At 35.3% G+C, this 19,254-nt stretch overlaps 1 protein-coding gene across 6 annotated transcripts in view; it reads right to left on the bottom strand.

Moving 5' to 3' along the window:
- The window catches only part of stard8 (StAR related lipid transfer domain containing 8), an 87,489-nt gene extending 68,451 nt beyond the window's left edge, over positions 1–19,038 (bottom strand). For 3 of the 6 annotated variants that reach the window (XR_012405951.1, XR_012405952.1, XM_005171885.5), the window contains exon 1: positions 11,131–11,491. Coding sequence is in view for 4 of the 6 variants with exons in the window: in XM_005171885.5 (XP_005171942.1) it covers positions 11,131–11,245 (115 nt within the window). In the remaining 2 variants the exon portion in view is untranslated. Of the gene's footprint in view, positions 1–11,130; positions 11,492–17,282; positions 17,314–18,766 lie in introns of those variants that run through there. The other 3 variants (XM_021476190.3, XM_073950480.1, NM_001126477.1) reach the window with 3 other exon arrangements.
- Between the last annotated feature and the right edge of the window lie 216 nt (positions 19,039–19,254).

The following is a 19,254-nucleotide window of genomic DNA, read 5'->3' as shown; positions in this document are numbered from 1 at the left end:
ATTCTCCTTTCTTACGGTCTTAAGTTTTGGAACTGAAATTTGGCAGCTGATGATGACGTTACACGAGAACGCAAGATTGCTGAAGAACGCATATTAAGAAACAGCCCAAGTCTTCAACACCATCAATGAAAGATCATAAAAAGTTTTCCAATTATAGTTTTAAAAATAAAGGTTGTAGATCTACATCGCCTTTTTAACTTGGGTTTGGTTTTTCAGAAGCATGACTTGGCTATGTAATGATGCAAGCGTGTACAGCATTAAACAACAATTATGTAATGACCAATTTTACTTATAAACATTTTTAAATTATGCAGCAGTTTTGAAGAAATTGCCTAAAAAGTAGTTCCAGCATCCAGCTGGTACTTGATCAATTATGATTTGATCAAAGACCATCTGTACAGTCATTTCCTGTTCCCTGGGATCTGCTGTATTTCCTTAGGTCCTGGGAGAGCAAGGAGATAGGAAAGGAGTGGTGAAGGAGAGGGGGAAGGACAGTCAGTTCAGGAAACAAGGGATCAGACAGGAAAGCACAAAGGAAAATGTCACGGCACGAAAAGGGTGTGGCGTTGTCATACACGCATCACTTCCTTCTCGATGGGCTTCTTTGATGTCTATCAGAAAAAAGACATGCACAACGCACACAAACAAACACATGCTGGTACACCTCAGATACAGAAAGATAGGGAGCGGGACAAAAGTGAAACAGAGCATGAGAGAGACCGACAGATGATCTAATTCGAAAAGAGGAAATGAATGGCAGCGAGTGACAGAGCTTTGACCTCACATTCCCAAAGACTGAAGACACTAAACTGCTCTGAAGTCTGACATCAAATGTGAAAGGTAACATCAGCTCGATAATCTGACAAACAGAGCGGAAGATTGCTGGGACAAGCTTTGTCTCACTTAAACTCACTTTACATGCGTCCACCTTGGGGATGCAGCGATTAATCCATTTCAATCCATTTATTAGCCGCCCTTTAAATGATCAGTTAATCAATTATAAAGCCGTGCAATACTTCTGTTGCACTGTTGCACAATTGCAATAGTATCTTTAGCACAGAATAGAGCTATTATAATTTGCGCAACAAGTTATGCAATCAGTGCATAAGCATTAAAGACCAAATGAAATTAAAATAAAGTTGTTTAGATGCAAGCATCAGTATTTTTAGTTTTGTGTTAGTTTAGTATTGTTATCAAATACTCTCTAGTGTCTGACTTGCCTCGCCCCCTTTAAGACACTTTTCATTTGACGCACTTGAGCTCAACCACTCTCACTGGCAGAGCGAGTGATAAAACAAAATGGCTGTTTTTAAAAAGGGGGAGGGGCTACACTATGTCCTACTAGGTTTAGGTAGAGATTACGACAAACATGGGACCTTTACGTTTTTGAGCTTAAAAAAGGCACTTTTTTGGCCTGGTTCTCAATGGAGAGATATTGCTTGGTCCTCACAATGTTTATGACACTGCTATCTTGTCATTCATATATATAACGCTGTTATAAAATATATTAAAAACATATAAAAAGCTGTTTTCTGGCTTTTGCTTTCTTTTCTTAATAGGTGAATTGTTATGAGCAGGTGTGGCTAACCCTACGGCTTATTTAAAGAGCTGCAAAGATGTGTTCGAGAGACTGATTTGGAGGAACATTTCCGTTTGACTTTCTTTGGCTTACCCATCGCTCATATTATTTTACTTTATTTTGGTATTTGCTCTAATGTTATTTGTTGTTTTGAATGTTATATGTTATGTTTTGTTAGACATTTAATATACTTATAGGTTATTTTGACACACCTTTGCACTTTATTTTTAAATAAATAAATCTTTATATATATTTTTTTAATTTGGTTTGGTTCCCTTCATTTGTTGCATGCTTGAGCCAGCATGTAACAATATACATCAGGGCTCAACAATAAGGACTGCCCGATGGCCCAGGGCCAGCGTGAGAGATGCTCGGGACCGTAGACAGAATGGTGGCTGGCCCGATCGGGGCAGTGCTGCCTTGTCACTAAATTTAAATAGACGGCAACATGACCGTAACATCAAATTATGAGGCTAAAAGAAAACGTCTGTTTCTAACGTTGTGGAAACATTCAAATGAGTACAGCATGAAAAAAAAAATTGAAGTGATGTTTTGCATAGTTTGTCGTCACTTTTAAGTCAGCCACCATTTGTTTTGGAATAAAATACCTGCGCATTTTCCATACTGCTATGTTTTACTGCTAAATATTTTAACATTTTTCAAACATTTAAATTCTGCATTCACATACATTATTTCGTGACACGTTATTTAATATATGTGGCTAATAAATAGCAATTAACTTTTTTTTTTTTTTTTTTTAGCGGGGCCAGTGAAAATTTTGGCAGGGCAAGTAAAAATCTGAACCACTGGTCCAATCAGGCCAGTTGAAAAAATCCTTAGCAATGACCCTGTACATAAACGCAATTTTGAAATATAAGTTGTATTGGATATTATTTGACATTTTGTATCTGCGCAATCTAAACAAGAACTTGTATTTTAAATATGTGATTTGCATTTATTTGGCTTCTATATGTGGAAGCACACGATTTGGTTTAATTTTGGTTTAAAAAAAGAAGTTTTGTTTGCAGCCTGCTAACGCTAATTGGTACATATGTCTATTTATCATGCTTGTGATGTAAAAGTTCAAATGAACGAGAAGAGAGTTGTTGTTTTTTTTTTTGCTGAAGTTATACAAAAAAAATTGATTAAATTTCTCTCTTCTTATAGTGTGTCAGTGTCAGAAAATCAAGTGATTAAACACTTTGACAAGGAGCCTTTGACTCCTTGTTTTGTTTCAAAAGAATGTGTAAAGCTAGCTAATTTTCAATTCCAGAGATGTGGCCCTTGCTTTTTCTGATTTATTTTCGCAGTGCTGTATTTTTTTAAGGCAGCTATTATGTTGAGGTCAAAGTTAGTTATTTTTTTTAATACTTAGATAAAAAAAAGTTAAGTAGAAGAAAAGCACAAAATTAAAATGCTTTTGTGATATAGTTGAGCAAAAGAACCTTTTAGTTAGAGGTCCAGCAGCCTTTGTCCCGAATAGACGAAGACTAATTTTTTCAGAGTTTAAGCATGACTTACGTTTAAGTCAAAACTCATTTTCACTTTTTTAATTCCAAAGAGAAAAATTGACTTTTGCTCGTTTTTAGTATTATTTGGTGCTGTATTATTTGATTACTTAGCAGCAATACATAACACTTTAAAATAAAAGATGTTTCCATGTGATTTTTTTTAAACTAAAAATTACTGTGAAACTAATTAATGTATGATAACCGTGATAACTGTGATTATTCATCGTACCAACAAAATTCTATTTTTGCAGAACTAGTACACCTATACCTAAACTGAGCATTATCAGCACACACAGACATACTGTTACACACAGCATTTACACTTCAAACACAAACCCAGCCTGACTAACAGACACGCACAAAAATCTAGCAAGAAAGCTGGAGGAAAAAAAAAAAAGTCAAAAGGTGCTTCAAACACAGATTGCTTCAAACGTGTGTGAGCTTTCTTGTGTGCATTGTTAAGCAGTATGCCTTTAAAACTTAAAGCCAGAAAATTTACTCTGGGTAAAATGATCTAACATAAATGGGAACAATTAAAAATCTACATGCACTAAACCAATATTAGGGCTGACCAACACAAATAGTTAATACTTTTAACTATTTTACATACAATTTGCTTGTTGACTAGTTAAATGAAAGTGCAAAATCAATCTCTTGACATTAGATGGCATTGATAGAAAAGCAAAAATATCATGGTTACCTCTGCAGTTAAAGAACTGTTACAATTTCTGTCACAAGAAAATCATTAGAATATCTTAATCAATTTAATATATGCTTATACCACTATAAAATAAACCACAACAATTTAAAAGAAAGAACTTTACCTTTAATTTACATCAATATTTGGTAAGTCAATTATGAAAATGTATTAAAAAATAAAGGAATATTTTATATATAAAATATACAATTCATCTTGAGAAAAAAAAAGCTTTCTTTTACAGCTGTAAACAAAAAATATGACTCAAATCTGAACACTCACTATCACCCACAATCAGAAAAAAGCTAACATCAAATATGCAAGTGTGTGGTCGGTCTAATCACTGGCCTATTTAGTCTAGAGATCTCCAGGAACAGCTGTTACTTAAATACTTCTCTTAAAGTCAGAAAGTATAGCGCACGCACGCACGCACGCACGCACGCACACACGCACACACACACGAGTAAGATGATTGTGACCTTTCTTTAACAAGGACTCAGAAATTCTGCTTACACAGAAGATATATAACAGAAACGAGTAGAACGAAAATAAAACAAAACGATAATCAACTTCCTCTTGCCGTAAAGCCCACAAGCCATTGCTTGTTTGCTTTGTACTGTCATGCCCTTTTTTACGTCAGCTTGTGTTGTGATATGCAGCTTGCGCTAGACTACTTGCAGCCAGAACTGAAAAGCAGTGGTTTCCTCTGTGGCATTTTACAGCTGTCTGGAAACAGATGACAAACGTTTGCCTTGGCAAAAATCAACATCATCAAACGCACAGATATCCTCAGATGTGCCGGAGACGATCAGAGTGTCATTTTTTTTTATATGGCATTGCAGTCCAGACCACCGAGAGCTCTTCAGACCAATGTGACTGACCACATATCGACCCGACAGGTCAAGATCCAGCTAGAATCTCATTCACCCAAGATCACGTGTCACTGTTTGACTTCATATCACCTCCAAACATTTACAGGAACATAATCAGAACCGCGTTTGACATCACCATTAATCAATTCTCTGAAATTATTAAAAAGAGAAGGAGTCTTAAAGAAGCAACTTTTTTTTAAACTTAATGATATGTGACCGGACCTGTCAAAATGACTCATAAATTGCACCCTTCTTTGTTAAGATACAGGCTGATATTGAAAAAAAAAATAAAATAAATAAATAAATAAAATAAAAATAAATTACAGATCAAACATTAAATAATTTCGCTAAGTTTTGTAGTCCGAATCATTGAGTAAGGATTTTTAAATGACTCTTTCCATTGATACCAAAATCTCAATTTTTAAAATTAATCAGGTCACATATTATAATGAAAAGACACTATAACATTTAAAATATATATAGCTTTTTTTGAGCAAAGTTTCACCAAGGTTGCATTTCCATTGGTTCAAATATGCAGCATAACAGTAATGTTGCAATATCACTACAAATTAAAACTCTTTATGATTGAATCAATTTTAAAATTAGCGTGAAATCTTAATTTACTCTTCTTATTTTGTATCTGTGCAGTTGAATATTTTGTAAAAATTGATTTACTTCCATAATATTTAATCAAATACCACATTACTAATATGGGTAAATAAAATACATTTTGGTTGTTTTACTAATTTCATATTTTAACAGCTTTGATTAAAGGTCTTCCAGCATTCCTTTGAGGGTGCTTCTAGCACCCCTGTAGAGCCAGGGCTGAAAGACCAATTAGAGCTGTTGAACCCCTGTTGAAGACCCCTGATCTAGAAAATCATTCGGAAAAAAACAACCAAATTAAAACAGCTTTAAAAAATGAAAATAAAGCAAAGATTGTACAGAATTTGACTAATTTATTTAATAAGACGTGCACTGGCCTTAAACCAACCCAGTGTAACCTCAATTATTATTTTAACAACATTAGGCCTGTCGCAATAATGAATATATCAACATGTTGTGCAATGGATGGACATGAACTCATTTCATTTTGCTGATGCAATTTATTGCTCATTATGTTTACATAAAAATCAGTCCCCAACATTATCGCTGATTGTGCAGCCTCTGTCATCTCATCTAATCTCTGTTGGAAGTGTCAGCAAACTCAAGTAACTTCTTCAGAAACCATAACAGTTAAAGAAAAGGGTGACTTTCACATTTATTATGAAAACTGATGATTTAGAAGTTGTTGTTTAAGTGAGCTTCAGTTTGCAGTCTACTTGCACAAAGTGCAAAAAGGCCCATGTTCATTTGAAAAAGAACATTTACATTCTACATCACCACTGTCAAAGTTTATATTAGGACATTTACTTTAACATCAAATTACACCACAGCAGCATGAGCAGCGTGTGTTTACTCACTTATAATGCATGTTGCATGTCTTTGGGGGAAACAAGAACATGGGGAGAACATGCCAACACAGATATGCCAACTGGCCTAGTAAGGACTTAAAACAGTGACCCTCTTGCTGTGAGGCAACAGTGCTAACCACTGAGCCACCATGCAACCCCTTTTAAAGTTGTCTCTGTTTTAATTTTTATGCTGCTGCTGCATAATCAGTGCCATAAATAATAATAATAATAATAATAATAATAATAATAATAATAATAATAATAATAATAATAATACTTTGTGTAATAATATTAATCCAACACAAAATATACACACAGCAATTAGCATAGCAAAAATAATGATTGTAAAAGGGCCAAGTGATCCCAAGCTGGACAACATTTGGAAACCGTAAATCATTACACTTGGGATGCAATCCAAATCAGTGCCAGTTACAAATAAACAGTTACATATGGGTAATAAATATAAACCAGTCAAAGCAGCAGCCTTTTGTCTCTTTAATACTGTAAATGGGTAAAAGAAAACTTGGAACCCTCCCTGAAACTGTTTTTTTTTTTTTTCTAGAACCATGTGACCATGTGTACTTTTTATGAGGCAACACTGGATTTCCAAGCTTGTGTCCTCTCAGCTGACATATTGCAGAGGTCAATACAGTACGTTAACACCTGACAAACAACTGAACAGAAAAACCTCAAGAGACAGGCCAAAACCCACATCCACAAGCTCAAACCAATAAGCCACACAGCACATATGACATCCTCACTGCCTGCACTCAAAAGACTCATATCATGCCTTCCTCTTTGCAAATGCTTATAGATTCTAATTTCCCAACAATTGCCTTAGGTTTATTTGTACATGGCCGAGTATCATACTCGTGTTTGAAAGAAACACAACAAGAGATGCTATTACATACACTCAACCAAAGCTCACACATTTAGCTCACAATAAATTGAACACCAAATAAATATAATTTCACACTAAGGGTGTCACGATCCTCCAAGTCCTCGATTCGATTACATTTTCGATTCTAAAGGCACGATTCGATTCGATTTTCGATTATGAATAATTAATTAATTAATGACCAATTAATTATTTGTAGCCTACCGTTTAAACTACCTGACCTGCATGGTCTTTGTTTTACCCATAAACAAATCATACAGTAAATGAATAAAGGCAAGATACAGACATAATTACCACCTGTCAATCACTTTTTCTGCGGGACTCGTGAATAGGCAGTGATCTGTGTCGTTATAATGGCGTCGGTAAAAAAGACGCACAACCAACAGGAACCAGTCAACAGTATCTGAGGTGTTTGCTAAAATGACCAAGTACAAGTGAGTGAAAGACTGAAGCAGTCCTCTGACAGGTGATGTGCATTTTCAGAGGCAGAGAGGAAGGAGGGCTGCTCAGAAATGCCACACGCAACTGTGGATGTCAAACCGTTGTCGTTCTAAAATGCCATTTAAAAACAAAGACAGTGTAAACAGGGCCTGAGCGTGTACTTTTCGTGAGCGGATTTGCAACGGGGGCGGGTGGAGGATCGCGATGCCGGTGTTGTCTATCGGACGAACCGTACGTAATACGTACATAGCAGAGCTTGTAAAACTGTTTTTTTTTTTTTTTGTCGACAACACGAACGTTGTAAACATAACTCACTGGAAATCCAAAATGCTTAAACACCGGCGACTTCATTAAAAGAGGAGAGGGTTTAAGTTCTCTCAACAGGTCTCCTGCTTCTGCAGTTTAACAAGCACTTCAACAAGCCTGTTTTTTTTCCCGCTTGGCAGGCCAAGCTGACATGGGGGCGTGGCAGCATCGACGATTCTATTTTTTGATTTGATAATCGAAATTGAGCGTAAATTTCGATCGATTTCGAAATCGTGACACCCCTATTTCACACTCATTTTAGTTTCAGAATGTTGACACCTTTAAACACCTGCTTTTTTTTTCAACACATTTCCCAATCCCACCTCCCTTATTTCATGGTGCTATACAATCTTATCACAAAAGGCAAAAGAAAAAAAAGAAAAAAACAGCAAGAGCATAATTTTTTTTAAATGGCTTATAATGCGCTCATCACATGCTTATTATAAGCTCATCAAACAAACCACATAAAAGTGGAAATGCAAATTCTCCGTAAAAGCAGCTGACTTCTAAAATTCCGTAAAGCCGAAATAACTTTAAAAATGAAAAGCACAGCCATGTCCTCTGGGGGCAAACAATTCAACATGATAAAAGAAGACAAGACAACTGTTCCTAAGGACAGACAGTGCATTTTCAAAATGGGTTAATTAAGCCAAGTGGAAAACTCATTAAGATAATAACAGTCTCTATGGAAATGGAAACCTCACACTGTCATGTTTTGTAGTGAGATCAGCAAAAAGTTGACGCATAAATCAAAAATATGTAGGGTTTTTAAAAAGACCAAACATGAGAACATGTACATGCCAGTTATGCTAACTGAGAGCAATTTAGATTCTTTTACTCTCAGCTTTGTGGGCAACCAAAGGTGATAATTAGAAGCGCTATTAATGTGCATTCAGTAAGACAGGCTGCATCTCAAATTTTACCGAGGTAAAACACAAGCTCGGGCAGCAGCTATAGACCATCACATCAAAACCCAGATAATTAATTTGCCACTAGCTCCCCTGTGGTGTTCTCGTGGCATTTTATAATAGGCTGTTTTTATTTATTTTTATGAAATCAATAATGTCTGTGGGTAACATAACTGAAATTAACTAGATAAAGTTTGTATTTTATTGCCATTTTAGTTTCTCGGGCATGTCAAAACTAGATTATTTTTCATAAATATTACTTTTCTATAATCATAAATCAATTATAACATTACTAACACATCAACAGCAATAAATAATACATAAGATTAAAAAAAATCTCAAACAGTTTAAGGTTTACTTTTGATTCAAATTCTGACATTTTTGAAGAATTCACAAATAAAAATATTTCTTTTAAAACCTCTCCAGATAAAAATTATTGTCTGATAACTAGGGCTGTGTGATATTGGGTGAAAAAATGGCATTTTGGTTTTTATGATAAATAGTGATATGGATAATTTCACAAGATAACTATTTTGAAGAAAAATAAACACAATTTTACATAGATTGTGATGATTTTGAAGGGAAGTGCATCTGCATAAAATATACAATATAGAACAATAAACAAAATAATATAATTTAAAGTACAGATGAAAACTTAAATATAGAATCTAATAAAATGTTTTTAAAAAAGTGTCTTCTTTTAATTAATATATAATTTATAAATTTTTCTTCATTGTTATATAATTTATATAGTTTACCTTCTATTTATAAATGTATAAGCAAACTGATTGAAAAAAAAAATTGTTAAAACAGAAAATATTATAATCTAATCCTAATGGTTTAAATTAACTTGAAATCTCTATCTTGCGATGGTACTACTGCAGATTCGCACATTGCGATATCAATGCTGAAACGATATACTGTGCAGCACTACTGACAACATTAAATGAGGCATTACAAAAATATACGTTTAACAGTTTGGTTTCTATTGCAATATTGACAGTTTAGGAAGAAAGACACTTGAAATTTCAGTAGAGGAGGTCCAGATGTTTTACACATTGGTAGTCGAGGAACAGACCCTTATTTCAGAATGAAAAAGAACAGAAATGAAAATGATGATGTCACAGCAGGCGCAACTATAGTGATTTAAAACTACTAAACTGCAGTGAAAATGCCAAGCAAATGAAAGAGCATTTTTATAAGTGTTCTTGACAGATAATGTTGTTTTTACTTATGGCATTTAACATCTATCAAGAAGTGTTTGACATTTCAGCATTTCATCATTCAAAAACGAACAAGTCTTGGCCATGCATGCTCAAAAACTGTTGCTCACATAAACTTTAGAGGGTGGGTGGGATTATAATAATATAATAGTTGTGCCGCCTGTCATGTTTGTAGGCACAGTGCAAAAAAATGAGAGAAGTATTATTGGTGCAGCAGTCTATAAAAATAGCTGTAAATGAGGCACCCAGGTATAATCACATCAATGGTCATTTGAAAAATAATCACATGGGCCTTAAAATTCACCTTACCATATGTGGGTTTAATCTTGGCTAAATTTAAAAATGTATCAATTAATATTGACCACACATCTGGCTTCACTCATAATTGGAAACACCCATTAAAAAAAACAATAGGAGCCATTGGCAAATAAAGTATTCCAAGTTCTGACGTCACGAGGAATCACTCTATTTAGGTAGCACCTTATGTTTTGAGACACGTCCGTTGAGCAGACCTAAATGCTAGAGTGGTGTAAACTGATCTTTCACTGCTTCTCTCACACCTAGCTCTCCAAACATGAACTTTCCACAGTCGCGTGCGTGTGGTGCTTGCTGCTGGCCTCCAACAGATGAATAGATCTCTTATTTCAGCTGCGTGTAAAAACGTGGCAGCGCGTGCACACTCAAACAACTTAACCGTATTTTTTTAACGTCTTTCCACTAACATGTTACAGTGGTAACCACAGTTTCCATTAACGTTAAAGCTCTACACGTTTCGTTTCTACTAAAAACTCTCATTAGTCTCTTAAATAATGTTGGGAATTAATTATTAAATAATTCTAATGAAGGGTAATAAAACAGTAAAGTGTTCTACTGAATAATGGTAAACTTCCTTATGCAGAAGTTATTGAATAACTGTAACCATGCCATCAGCGAAACCATGGTTACCATGGTAAATGTCCGAGGGTTGTTTGGTTCATTAATGCACGAAGGAAACTTCGGGAGTCCGTTTCATTATTGCAAACCAGCTCCTGAAACTCTCAGATATCTGTTTTATAAAAGTTTCCTGATGGCTTTTTTCATAAAGTGACAAAAACTCATTTGTTGATAAACGAAACGCTACAGTAAAGAAAGCATTCAGACATTTGAACAGACTGTCGAGTTCGTTTGGAAGGTTATAACGCCAAACGGACTAGTTTCTTAAGAAAATCTCACAGCCTCCTCCAAACAGTGGCATAACTTACCCGCAAACTGCCGCTGTTTCGCCTTCCTCCGCAGTAAAGTCAGGGCTCTGAATGTAGATTCCCTGAGTTGTGAGGTTAGAGATCGCGACTGTTGGCCATTACAGTTTTTATCCATTTCCAAACTCCTTCGCCAACTCTCTCCTGACTTCTGAACCCAGCCTTTAACCCTGGACTTTTTCTTTCGGAGACTCCAGATGCGGGTACAGTCTTAATGCTGACACGGAGTAGTGTTTATTCATGCTGCTTTTTTCGGTGGCTGTTAACACTGTCGTTTCATTTCTTTAAAAGGAGACTCTAATTAAAAGGACTTTCCGTGAACGCTGCCTTGCAACCATTCAAACCGCGAAGCATCACGGGACATGCAGTCTCTGAACTTGTGCGTCTTTTAAGGGTAGTAGTTTCCGTTATGACGCCTAGTGGTCTTTTTTAAAACAGTGCTGAGCTGGTCATGCTTTACTGTGGGTCATTCATTCCTTGTGGTTCTTTGCAGTTTTATACTGGCTTTAAGCAATCTTCATTGACTCTGATGACTCACGTTTAATTTAAACATCAGGATTCATTTTAAAAGAGAAATTATTTAAATATAACCAGTGTTTGTTCAAAATAGGACAAATATTTAGCGTATTTGTTTCATGATTTGATGGAATTTAATTGTTTTATGATTAAATTATTTTTCTGTTGTATGTTTTATAATTTTCCATATGTGACCCTGAACCGCAACATCAATCATAAGTGTCTGTTTCCAATTTGCCTATATTATCTGAAGGCTGAAGAAATAATATTTTCATTAATTTATGGTTTGTTAGCATTAGACAAGATCTGTCTGAGAAAATGCATATTAATATTAACGTTGTTTAAATTAAGATATTAAAAATGCATAATAAAAATTGTGTTTTATATAATGTTGACCCATATACAATGTGTTTTTGGCTGTTGTCAAAAATATATGAGCGCAACACAAGCCTGATTTTGTGTTCCAGGGTCGCAGGGTGTAACAAAGTATTATTTTTAATATATATATATATATATATATATATATATATATATATATATATATATATATATATATATATATATATATATATATATATTAATGTATAAATACATTTTAATATTATATTAAAATACGTTTTAAAATTATAGAACACATATTATTATAATGATGTTTATAAGAGAATATGGTCTAAATATTGGTTTGATATATATCTTATTCTTCCTGATCAGAATTGTATTTAAAATCAAGTACATTTAATAGTTTTCTTCAATCTTAAAAAACCTCTTTTGCACAAAATCTTGCACAGTATTGTTTTGTCTGTATAGTCTGTCTTAGCATAAGTATTTATTTACAGTATATAGTTAGTAGTTAGATTACTGCTCTAGTATGTTAGATATGTATGGTTTAAAATAGCTCTTACGTCCAGAGTTGCGTTCGTATTAATGACTATATTTATTCATGTAGTAGCATTGTGGCTCTGCAAGAAGCAACATTTTCCATTGTATTTCCACACATGTAGCAGAATAACAATAAAGCTTGACTTAAACTTGACTTAAAGGTGCAGTAGGTGATTGTCTTCAGAATCAGTTTCTGATGTGCAGGTTGAAAGTCTCTTCACATGCAATAGTAATGAATAAAGTAAATGATCTAAATGTGTTTAAATGTATTTTAATTGTCTGGGTTAGGCATAAAACAAAAAATGTTCATCCAAATAAATATTGTTTGACCGACAATTCCAATAATTCTGATAAGTAGCCCAAACTGTCTGTCAACATGTAGATTTGTGCATCTGCGCACCCATTTACGCAGATCCGCTGTGTGCACGTGTACGCGTGCTGTGTTGACGTGCAGATGAGAGAGAGCAAAACAAACGCTGAATCAAAACTTTTGAAAATCCTGAATTATATTGGAGTTACTTTGTCTTGCTGGAGGAAGGACAACACTATAGCTGAAGTATTTATTTAAGACAGGTAATGTTCTGTTTTAAAACTATTTCAGTCACGCAATGCATTATGTAGATTTTGTTGTTACAAATGTGTTATATGCCAGAAGTGTTGTTCAGCTACTGAAATCTTCCGGCGAAAGACTAATGTGACTATTTTTAATTTCACAAGACATTTTACAACATCAATATAAATTTTTATTCAGTTTAACAACAAACACGCAGCTGTCCTCCCACAGCAAGAAGGTCACTAGTTCGAGCCTCGGCGGGCTCAGTTAGTGTTTCTGTGTGGAGTTCGCATGTTCTCCCTGTGTTCGCGTGGGTTTTCTCCGGGTTTCCCCCACAGTTCAAAGACATGCGCTAGGTGAATTGGGTAGGAATAAATTGTCCGTAGTGTATGAGTGTGAATGGATGTTTCCCAGAGATGGGTTGCAGCTGGAAGGGCATCAGCTGTGTAAAACATGTGCTGGATAAGTTGGCGGTTCATTCCACTGTGGTGACCCCAGATTAATAAAGGAACAAAGCTGAAAAGAAAATGAATAAATGAATGAATGAACAACAAAACATCAGTAAATAGAGCTATTCCGCCTATATCCTACTGAGGGGAAGTTGGTTTTATATTCACATTGGTTCATTTTTGGACAATGGCAACCTGTGACGCGCTTCTTATATGGTTTGCCATGCTACACTAAATATTCGCTCTGAAATAACATGCAAGTATGGCCTGCAGCCTGCCGGCCAACCACTAAGCTTACAGTAGTCGCTTTAGGACAAAGAGCACAAGAGATAGAGGCCAGCGATCCAAGTTTTGCTCGCAACACAACTGAAAGCGTGCTAAATATAATACAGTTTTCCATTCAGAATTGTTGTATTATAAAGTACTATAAAGTTTTCTAACTGGTAAATGGCATGATCTAGTGGGTTATCTACTGTCATGTTTAAGGTCCACGTTTGTGATTTCAGGAGGTGTGGCTTTGAACAGCAGGGGAAGGACTGTTTTTTCAAAGCTATTATGCTAACGGATAGCATTTTGGCAGATCACCTACTGCACCCTTAATTATATTTATTGATTTATTAATCACACCTGTTGTTTTAATAAGCATATTATGTTTCTTAATTATTTTACATAATATGCTTTCATTTTTTATATTTCTCCATTAAAGGTGGTTATATAAAAAAAATATACCTTTATTCATTTATTCATTTTCTTTTCAGCTTAGTTCTTTTATTAATCAGGGGCGTTACAGCGGAATGAACCCCCAACTTATTCAGCATATATTTTACGCAGCGGATGCCCTTCCAGCTATGACCCATCACTGGAAAACATCCATACACACTCATTTACACATTAGGACAATTTAGCCTACCAAATTCACCTTTATCACATGTTTTTTGACTTGTGGGGGAAATCGAAGCACCCGGAGGAAACCCACGCGAACACTGGGAGAACATGCAAAGTCCACACAGAAATGTCAACTGACCCAGCAGGGGCTCGAACCAGTGACCTCCTTGCTTTGATATGATACAAACTACACACTGCACCACCGTGCTGCCCAAATTATACATTATATAATATTTAGTATTTCTGTTTGCATGCATTGACCTGATGCTGCTGACATTGAAGACTGATACTTCCCTTGCTTTGATCTGAATGACCATGAATATCCTAAGTAAATATCTCACACTTACAGTACAATGCTTGACCAGTGTGTGGCTAAATGAAGATCTTATCTGTAAATCAAGCATAACGACTGCTGGGAAGAACCATTCCTAACTATTCCTTTGTTCAATTGTTTAGAACAGTGACACAATGAAGCGATCAAATCAGAGATTAACCATTAAGAGGAAAGCCACTGAGATTATTAAAGAAATAAACTGTCACCCATGTGGGCTAAAGATGGCTCGTCCCTGTATAATTTACAGCAACCGCAACCACAAGCATTAGTCTATTTGCTGAGCTTGTTCGTTTGCAGGGACCTTTGCAAACTAGGATAAACTACAAACATTTATAAAACTCTAATTAAACCATAAGGTCCCGGCCGAACCTAAACATGGTATGCCCAAAAATATGGATGTTTGTTAGTCTGATCATCAATAAAACAATTAATCTCACTAATGTTTCAGTACATATAAGAAACTAACCAATCCACACTAATCAGAATCCACACAAAGTCATAATGTTTATTTCTGTTTCCATTTTTATATATAGCTTTAAGAGAGGACTCCTAAAAAGGCACGCATGAGGAAGCCCTGAGGCTCCCAGTCTGTGGTGAATAATTACACATTAGATATCTACCACCATGCCATCTGAGGTGTGTTATAAATAGTATGATCTACTTTCTATGCCACGTGATCCCAAGACTACCATTACTTTCCTAAAATGCAACTGGGTGACACGTACAGTAGATCACTGCATAGGGAGGGTAGAGGTCAAGGAGAATACAGAACAAGTAAAGCCTTGGAGAGTCTTTCACATCATCTACAGTACCTTGTTTATTTATTAGTGAGAGTAGACAGTACTATTGTGTAAAGTCTGTTTAAACCAAAAATTTCTATGGACTTTTGTGTTTTCCAGATGAAATTAAATATTCAACTGGTTTTATTTTAGAGATCCTCAATTTGAAAGTAATGTTAAGGGTCAGTTCACCTAAAACTGAAAATGTGTTCCAAACCATAGTGAGTTTGTTCTTCTTTTAAACAAAAGATACACTGAAGATTTATTGACATCCATACAGTTTTTTTTTTACTATTATGGAAATCACTGGTTACTGGTTTCCAACAAACTGGTTTGGAATGACAACAGATTTGGGGATGATCTATCCCTTTAAGCAACCCAGGCTTATTGGACATATGTGCCTAGGGACACATTTTTGAGAGCTAAGAAATATATGCCAAGGACTATGCGTCTTTTTGCAGTTTTTGTTGTCACAAATCCAAAAGAGGCTGCCGTGTACATTTTTTACCATCTCAAATACCTTACTGAGTAAATCCGCCTGAGGCCACTGTGTACATTTTTACATAGCTTAAGTTCCTTCTCGTAAGCATCCTAAACCCAACCAATAGTGTTTCCAAAAGCAAACTAGTAGAAGTCCATTGCATCCATTGCGGATGTATGCTTCTACTATGATGTCAAATTTTTCAGGAACCCTGTTCTGCTCCATGTCCCATACTGAGAAAAACAGTTCTTACAGTGTAAGTACTGCCCCATAGCATTCGTTTTACACACAAAATGTAGCCATATCAACAAGACATATTACTCTGTTCTTAAAAATGTATCCCTGGGCACATTTTCACATTGTGCTCCCTTTAAGGTTGTCTGCAAATGCCATTAAACCAAGATCAAGGAGGAATGCCATTCAAGAGCAAGTAAAATTTTCAAACAACGATCAAAGATTACAGATTACAAAGATTAAGTCTTTTTTCACCACCTAGGAATTTAAATGATTACATTTACATTTATGTGTTCACTTGATGCCCCATGCACTTTAAAAAAAAGGGATGCTAAGTATTTATATTTTGACTTTCTTATCAATAACCTTCCCTGACTATTTAAGTTGTTTTTAAAAGCATATAGACTAAATTTATGTAAGAGATTGCCAGAAGAAAAAAGAACATTTTCAAGCAAAATATTCAATATTCAAGTAATATTCTAGCAAATATAAAAGCTTCATCTATAGTTTCCATTTGGTTGGAAATTGATTGTTTTGTAGGAACCATGAAAAAAAATGTTCCGGGAATGTTCAGTCTGGGAATGTTTGGTAACCAAAAATTACACTTCTCTGAACCTTGCAGGTCCTTTTTGTAGGAAGAGGCTTTTTCTCTTAGAGCCTAAGGGAGTTCAGTAAAGCTCTAGAGTGAACATTTGATTTACATAAAGTTTTTAATAAAAGTTCTTAATTTTAGTGTACATACAGCCCCTACAAAACAATGGCTTAATCTATGCCACAATTACCATGACAATGACACAACAAGGGAATCATTCGCGACTAAAAACTGAATCCACCCTGCATTAAAGGACAAACATATTTAAAGTGACAGAAGACACTACAGGGAAATTATTATAAACAAAATGTTGTTGTCTACAGAGGAGCACGCTTAGACATTGTTTTCATGGATAGGCCTTTACGAGGTTTTTCTAGGTGCTTTAGCAGCTGCCATAGTATAATGTGGTTACTGGCAAAGCCATTCAGCTGTAATAAAATCTTAAGATCTTACCTGATCTTTGGACACGACAGCAGGTCAGCTTCTGAAACATCAGGGAAAATGGTACAATCATATTTGATGTAATATAGCAACAATATAATTATGTTTGGCTTTCTCTGGACACTCTGCTGTGTGCCTCACATTTCTTTGGTTTAAAAACATAATAAGGATCTCTGAAATAAATTGTTTACACCACAAGTGCTATACAGAATTTGTTCAGCTGAAACTCAAGTCAAATTGTTTATGGCTTATATTTGGGATTTAGTTTTGAATACTTTCATTTAGCAAGGCCACAAAAAATTATCAAAAAAAGAACTTAAATATATAAAGTTACCAAAAATCTGTCAGTTTTAAATTATATTCAGTCAAGAATAAAATAAAAAACTAACCAGAACCAACACTTAAAAACATTTCAGCAAATGAGCATTTAAGAAAGATTTCTGAACAAAATGTGATGCTGATGAATGGAGTAATGATACAGAAGGTGCAGCTCTGTTAAGCCAGGAATAAATTAAACAAATTTAAAGTCAAATAGATCAATTAAATAATGTACTATTGTGAGATTTATACATATCCAAAATCTCATTCTCTGTTTTAAACAAGAACAGACACTGCATGAACGATGATGAAATTAAAATTGTGTTGAACTATTAAACTTTTACTTATTAAAGTTTCACATTAGAAATTGTGGTAACACATTTGTATTGGGAGAGGGACCAATTCTCACTATGAACTAGTGGCTTATTACCTGCCTATTAGTGAGATATTGGCTGTTTAATTCTTATTATAAATTGCACAATCTTATTCTACATTCCTTATCTAAACTCCACTACTACCTTAATAATTGTTATTAACCTGCAAGATAGGAGTTCATTGAGCTAAAAGTGCATGCGTGTGTTTATGTGTGCGCCTCTGAATTCAAGTGTAATTCTCCAGTATTTTCAGTAGAACAGACATTCCACTGTATCCGAAGTCAGCAACGGAAAAATACTAAATATATCAGGATCTCTCACTTAGGAACGTTGTGATGTCATGGGATCTGCAGTGTATCCTATTGGCTGTAAAAGCGTGAAAGACTGCTTTTAAAACACGCTGCCCTTGGTAACAGATTTTTGGCCCACTCTCATCTCACTATGAGCAGCCAGTGAATGAGTTCAGTTTATTTCCTACGCCCACCGCACCACCCCAAACACTGATCACATACACATTGCAAAAACCTTCTCATAATTTAAAACACAATCATACCATTTTGAGCATTGAACAAAGTATTTCGGTGGTATGCTGATATATAATGATATAATATAACAGGGTATTTTCAAAAACTTGAAAAAATAACATCACAATAACTTTTATTAATCTTAACCCACATAAACAACAAAAACTTAAAGTAATTTTTTTTCTCGAATGGATCTGATCTTGACAGCAGTCAGTTAAAGCAGGACTCCCCGCTTTTAAATTTATACTTAGCTATTTGTGTGTGATTCTCTCTGTCTTACCTTGGCCTGATTGACGAGTGCTCTTAGACAGCTGACAAAAGCCATGTTCACAGGTACCCAGACTGAGGGTCAGGTTCAAGAGGTCGAGGCTGAACAGTCATGGAGGTTTGCTTTGGGAATCTGTGCAGATTAACGGCTCTTAGAGAATCTGATGGTCTGGTGTTCAGTGGCTGGAAGAAGCAGATATTGGGAGGGGCCACAAGGCCATATTTCAGCTGGCCAAGAGGAGAGATTCTCTGCATACCACTGCAGCTAGTGCTAAATGCTAATGCACAGCGGGAAAAGCATAGAAGCCCAGTCGAATGTGCTGTTAGAACAGACAGACATCACAGGGAATAAAACAATGTCTCAAACATTAAAGTGATTACCAAAAGGCCATTTCTAAGCATGTATTTACTTCAGTAAACTACAAAAAAGAGATGCTAGTCAGAATACCATATCCATTTATTCATAAAACTGTAAACTTGTTGAAACGTAATACTTCAAAA

Source organism: Danio rerio, chromosome 5 (genome assembly GCF_049306965.1).
Source record: "Danio rerio strain Tuebingen ecotype United States chromosome 5, GRCz12tu, whole genome shotgun sequence".
NCBI lineage: Eukaryota > Metazoa > Chordata > Actinopteri > Cypriniformes > Danionidae > Danio > Danio rerio.
The sequence above is the reverse complement of the archived record's forward strand: the minus strand, read 5'-3'. Positions and strand labels throughout refer to the sequence as shown.